The sequence below is a fragment of the Pelmatolapia mariae genome, linkage group LG23 (assembly GCF_036321145.2).
Source record: "Pelmatolapia mariae isolate MD_Pm_ZW linkage group LG23, Pm_UMD_F_2, whole genome shotgun sequence".
Taxonomy (NCBI): Eukaryota; Metazoa; Chordata; class Actinopteri; order Cichliformes; family Cichlidae; genus Pelmatolapia; species Pelmatolapia mariae.
This window is the reverse complement of record NC_086246.1, coordinates 26,449,869-26,455,984: the sequence shown is the minus strand read 5'-3', so window position 1 is coordinate 26,455,984 and position 6,116 is coordinate 26,449,869. Positions and strand designations below refer to the sequence as shown.

Genomic DNA, 6,116 nt, shown 5'->3' with positions numbered 1-6,116 from the left:
ACTTAATAGCAATAGACTTCCAGACTTTAAGTATGCCTTGAAAATCAAATTTTCCAAATACAGATGGCAAAAAGTACAAAACAGGCACTTATAATTACTTCTTCCACCTTATTTGTCAGGTGACAGGAAGGTGCAGGCCTACAGCAACCTATCAGGTTAACACACACCTCACTGTCCCATATTCCCTTACAAATTCCCTGCATTATTTAACATTTCACGAGTTTGAAAGAACACTCCCGAATCAGCTTCCCCATTGAGAGGGAGCACTCCTCACCATAACCAATACAGGCAAAGGGTGCCCAGCAGTCGAGTACAAGCTGTTTTCTTACCTGGTTCGATATTTATGCATCTTTAGAAATGTTTGCTGCAGCCACCAAAAACTTTGTGAAGCAGGTGGGAGACACAGGGAGGTTGATCCCTGTCCCGAGCCTGAGTGAGGCTGACCGCTACCAGCCCCTCAGCCTGGTTACCAGAAAGAGAAAGAGGCATTTTTGGAAGAAGGACAAGTATGCTTCAACACCTTTCTCACTGAAAGACATCCTGGTGGGCGAGAAAGAGATCACAGCAGGTACATTAATGTCAGAAAATTCATATCTGAGTAAATATAGCTAAATTTTATGTTGAAACATGAGCCTTTTCCCTTTAAAAGGTTTAAGATTGGGGAAAAATAAATGTATTCCACTCTAAGTATTGTATCATGCTCCTGCATTTTGTTGAATATATAAAGACTGCTGTCCACTGCAGCCATTGTCTCTAATTTTCATACAGTATTTTTTTAATCATTGATGTTTTTTTGCTGATTCCAAGCAACCTATGCACCATTGAGCTACACACCTTAAGGACTCAACAGGAACACATTTGCATAGACTGAAAACGCTTATCTATAAGCTTTGTGTAGGCAAACACCGCAAACAGATATAACTGCGCTACCATAAAACAAGCATAATGCCTTTATAGTCACACAACCCACCAAAAACTTTGCAGTCATTGCTTTGTTGCTAGCAGATTGCCATGGTCACCGGTAGTTTTCTCATGCTTGTCTGCAATTGGTACAACTTGAGTTGCAAGTGAAAAAGTGTGATGCAAAATGATCATAGTTTGTCTGTAGTCTGTAGTGGTTATGTGTCAGTAAAACCTCAATTAAAATGTTATATGGATACATGGACAAAAATAAATAAATAAATATAAAACCCAACATATCTGACCCAACATATCTGATCTGAAAACGTTGTTGTCTCCACTAAAGTTTCAAATGAACTTCTGTAGGTTTAAATCATCTTTAGCCTTAATATTATTTAATTATAATGAGTAATGTTTGGAATATGGTCGTCTTTAGGTTTCGCAACAAATCTTAACTTAAGCGAACTTTGTTTTTGTTTTCTCTAATCATTTACAACCCACATGAGGAAATCTGGTAGCTTGTTATGTTTCTGAGGTGACCACTGTTTATGTTTGTGGAGTAGGAGCCCAGGAGCTTAACAAGCTAGCTAGTTAGCAAGCAGAGAAACATCTAAAATGGCTCATTTGGGAGCTTTACTATTAGCTAGGCTAGTTGTCTCCCCTTGCTCCTAGTTTTTAATCCATACATAGATAACCAGCTGATTTCTTGTTATTATTTATCACTATACAGTTCTTCAGAGTATTATCAATCTAACTCAATAATAAAACAGACAAAAAAAAGCTAACAAGCTAATCTAAGCCTATTGCCAGTCATTCTGAAAGCATTTTTCAGCACGTAGCAACCATGTTGTTAATACTTTCCCTGTAGTTAGACAATAATTTTAAAGTAATGTGCAGAGAATCATAACTTTGATTATTTCAGTGGTGAACAGGACATAAAAGCTGCATATATTCACCAGCTTAATCTGACTGATAAAGCAATTCCTCCATCGATGTGGTGCTGCCCATCTGCGTCAAGGTTGAATGTTGTACATGCAGAGACGCTCTTCTGAAAATCTTTGTCATAACAAATAGTTCTTTGAGTTCTTTGGCTTCGTGTAGTTTGTTAGAGTGAGACATAAAACATTTTTATAGTTTTCAAGTTTTTGAGACATGATTAATTTTATTCATTCTAAGAAAAAAACAGTTAATTTCTTACATAAACATTTTAACACTATAAAAAATGTTTCACTGCTGCAACAAATATTATAAAATGTACTTTGTCTCTTCTATATGTTAAATAACTATTATTTGACAGATGCATGAACAGATACCATTTTACTGTTGGGCCTGGAGTCGGACCTACTTACAGTTAATGCTTACAAAAGCATAAGTTAACCATAATATTAACTATTGTTTTCTTTTGCAGGGGTTTCCTCTTACCAACTCCTCAACTACGAAGATAAATCTGATGTAGCTCTCAATGGTCGGTTAGGGAACCACATCATCAATGACGTGGGGTTCAACATCAGCGGGTCAGACTCAGTGGCTGTAAAAGCCTCCTTTGGCATTGTGACCAAACACGAGCTGGAGGTGCCGACGTTATTGCGTGAACTCAACTCCAGGTATATGCATTGACAGACAGGGTATAACAGCAGCTCAGCGGGGGCTCTTATCTACATGTGCTGGATGTTAAAGCATCAATATCATCATAGTTTCTCAATACAGATTAGATGAAGTTACTTTGAGGTAGTGCTTTATTAATAATCAAGTAGAAGGATATATTTCTTTAATCAATTATTTATCAGTTTGAAAAGTAATCATAAAATACCCTAGGAAAAGTTATTAAATTATGGCACTTTGTAAATCGGATATTTCAGATATCTGCATTGAAGTATTCTCCTTATGTCCACAATAAGTTGTCTGACCTTCGACCTCTTTGTTACACGAAGAATGTGAGAAGAGGGTTTCCCCGTAAGGATGAATAAACAATCATGTTATTCTACACCTTCATACATACATACAGGCCATACTGGACAATACAAGCCAGAGATGTTGCCTTGCTTGACTTTAACAGGTGCTAATGAGTTCATGTTTAATTCAAGCTCTCATTTTTTGATCTTCCAGGAAGGTGGACCTCGATCACTGCCTGATTCGTCAGTCAAAGGAGAGCGGACGCAGTGTCCTCTGTGTTGTCGTGGAGAGTATTCGCACCACGCGTCAATGCTCTCTGACCGTGCATGCTGGCATGAGAGGGACCACCATGAGGGTAAAAATACCTGTAGTTTTTTCATCTTAACACCCTCCAGGACCAAGACCCTGATTTTTCAGTGGCTGTCTCCATTCTTTGGAACAATTTACCCTTTCACACAAGAGCTGCCCAATTACTCAACCATTTTTAATGTGTCTTAATGCCCACTCACATCCTGGGCCATTTGACCTCAGTAAGTCACATAATAGGGTGGGGCTAGGCTTCACAATGGGTTCACCCGAAACCTTGGCTGATTGTGACCCACCTCGGCTCATGTGATTAGATAGAGGATCATTAGGGGGTCCATGACCCTCTTGGGGACATTCCCATATGGCTGAAAATCTGGGACTCTCCACCAGTTACTTAGAACTGAAGAAGCTTCTCAGATGAGAGGTGAAACGTCTTTAAGGAAACTTAGAGAAGTCCAGATGCTTTTCTTTCCAAGCTCCTTAGACTACAATGACCTGGATGACTGAGAACCTTCACAGACATTTTTAAATATTCTTTAAAAAAAATCCTTACTTTCACTCACTGCCAGTTCTAGTTGAGCTCGGTATCCTGGCTTTTACTGCACAAATAGTCTTGTTTACTTGAATTATTGCTTATTTTAAGAAGTTTTATTGACTTTTATTATTTATGTATGTGTATTTATAGTTTATTTAGTGATTGTAAATCGTTAATGTGTATTTGGCATAACGTGTACAGCACTTTGATCAGCTGAAGTTGTTCTGAAAATCTGCTATAGAAATAAACTTTATGTCTTCATGTATGTAATGTTGCCATGCTTAAATTCATAACACTTATATTTAAAACAAATGTGTCAAGGGCAGTGAACAATCCATCTCCCAATCATTTACTCAAAATAACGAGTCCTAACTCAATCATTTTTCCCTCACCTAATCCCGAATTCTCCGTTTAGCCGCCTTTTCCATGTGTAACTATCAGCTTCCTGCTGTGCTCCAGTTTCAGATTGACGACTGCAGAAACCCCAAAGGTCGAGACAAGGCCATTGTCATCCCAGCTCACACCACCATCGCGTTCAGCATCTGTGAGCTCTTTGTTCGACTGGATGGACGACTTGGTAGGTGGGCAAACCATGCCAATCTTTAATTAGCCAATTAATTCATGTTTATGAGATGAAGCACTTCAAATGGCTTTGAAGTGTCTGACCCTTTTAAAGTTTTAGCTTTAGTCTTTAACTGTCACTATGAAAGCAGGTGAACTTATAGTTGACAGGTAAGGTGACAAAATCTGTATGAACTATGTGAAGTGTAAGTGATGAAATAAGTCAAAATGGTCAAAAATGAAACACTCAAAATGATTTGAAACCATAATCGTGAGCCTGTGTGATATTTATTTGAGTGTTTGAAGCTTGTCATCAATTTGGGTTGATGGTGGTTGTAAAAGCATCCTACCAGCAGTTAATTACTGAATTGGTTTGATAACAAGTTTGCTGAAATCATCTAGAAACAAATGATTCTGAATTTCAGCTGGGCAACGCCTGCAACCTCATCTGGATTTCTGGGATTTTATCTAATGGATAAAGTGTCGGATGGCAGATACTCTACCTGTTAGGCCACGCGACTCCTTGTGTTCCTGTAGTACCAGCTAGTGAACACACATTTGAAGTCTTGGAATGAAGTCATAAAGTGTTTTAAACAAGAATTTAATGTTTTTGAGTGATTGAACACAACATCCAATCTAATGTCCAGGCATTGAAGGAACTTTTAGACCAGGTTCAGTCCCCATACTGGCCACCCCTTACTACAACTACTTAAGTTCTTGAAGTGTTTGATACTGCAGCAAGAATAAACTTTCAACATAGCAAAACCATAACAAATCTTACTCCAGCATTTCATAGACTAAGTTGTTATTAGAGATATACAAAGTCAATAATGAAATGTTTGATTTGCTACAAAAATAATAATAAACAACACACATTGCCTGGTTTTCTTCTTCCTGTGTGTCAGATATTTGTGTGGCTCCGGAGTCACAGGGAGGCTTTGAGCGTGAGCAGATCAGGGAGCAGCTTGGTGGTTTCATTGGTCGCTTCTCCATGGGGCGACTACGCCGCTTCCTCTCTGGGATCATCTACGGAAACCCCTTTAGAGCAGGTATGATTACAGTATTTTTCATTAAATAAACTGACCCATCCTTCTGAGACACTGAGTCCACTTTAATCCAACCCCTGTGTAGATGACCGAACATTCGAAGAGCTCACTCACTCTGACACCTACATGGACGACATGGTGACCGACTACTACGAGAAGGCTGCCAGCATGACGGACATTTCCACCGCTTACTTGAGGGAAAGCTCACATACAAGGGTCAACCTCCTCAAACACAACATCCCCAAGGGCCCCTGCGCACTCTGCGGGATGGGCAACCAACGGCGGGAAACCGTGTACGGCTGCCTGGAGTGCTCGACCGGGGGCCAGAAATACGTCCGGCTGCATGTGGTACCCTGTTTTGATCTCTGGCATAAAACCTTGAGGTGAAAAAGGCCTTTTTTTCTTACAAGTGATACAAGTGCGACTGTTTATCACGCTGTCGTGAAAACTGGGCCGACAGCCTCAACACACCATGTCTTCAGCCGCAGCCAAGTGATCCAGTAAAAGATGTAAACATAAACCTGGTGCTATCCGTACCTTTGTGGTGTATCATTTTCAGTTTCCCACTGGCACCGGCGCATTTCTACACGTGTGCTGTGTGTGTACTGTAGCTGCCAGCTGATTTATTATTAACTGAGGGTATTAAAAATAGATAGGAGGAGGGATTGTGTGAAGGCCAGTGAGGAACAAGTTCCAAGTGTGTCACTGATGTTGAGTTTCTGTTTTAAATTTGTCTCGCTTGAATTTCAGTTTCCTTTTTTTTTTTTGTCCCTTTGGGATTGTTTTATTTAAAGACATGCACTTCTCACATGCTAAGAAACACAACTACACAAGAGCCATAAAGTCATCAATGGTTATATCCTAATCTACTATTA

At 39.6% G+C, this 6,116-nt stretch overlaps 1 protein-coding gene across 2 annotated transcripts; it reads left to right on the top strand.

Moving 5' to 3' along the window:
* Nucleotides 1–357: 357 nt before the first annotated feature.
* pjvk (pejvakin) lies at nt 358–5,628 on the top strand. Of its 2 annotated transcripts, XM_063467758.1 has the most exons (6): nt 358–568; nt 2,309–2,504; nt 3,007–3,148; nt 4,094–4,211; nt 5,101–5,244; nt 5,327–5,628. In XM_063467758.1, exons 1-6 carry the CDS (start codon nt 358–360, stop codon nt 5,626–5,628), a joined length of 1,113 nt encoding a protein of 370 aa, XP_063323828.1. The 2 variants fall into 2 exon arrangements, with proteins under 2 accessions (XP_063323828.1, XP_063323829.1); XM_063467759.1 differs by lacking the exon at nt 5,101–5,244.
* Nucleotides 5,629–6,116: the final 488 nt, after the last annotated feature.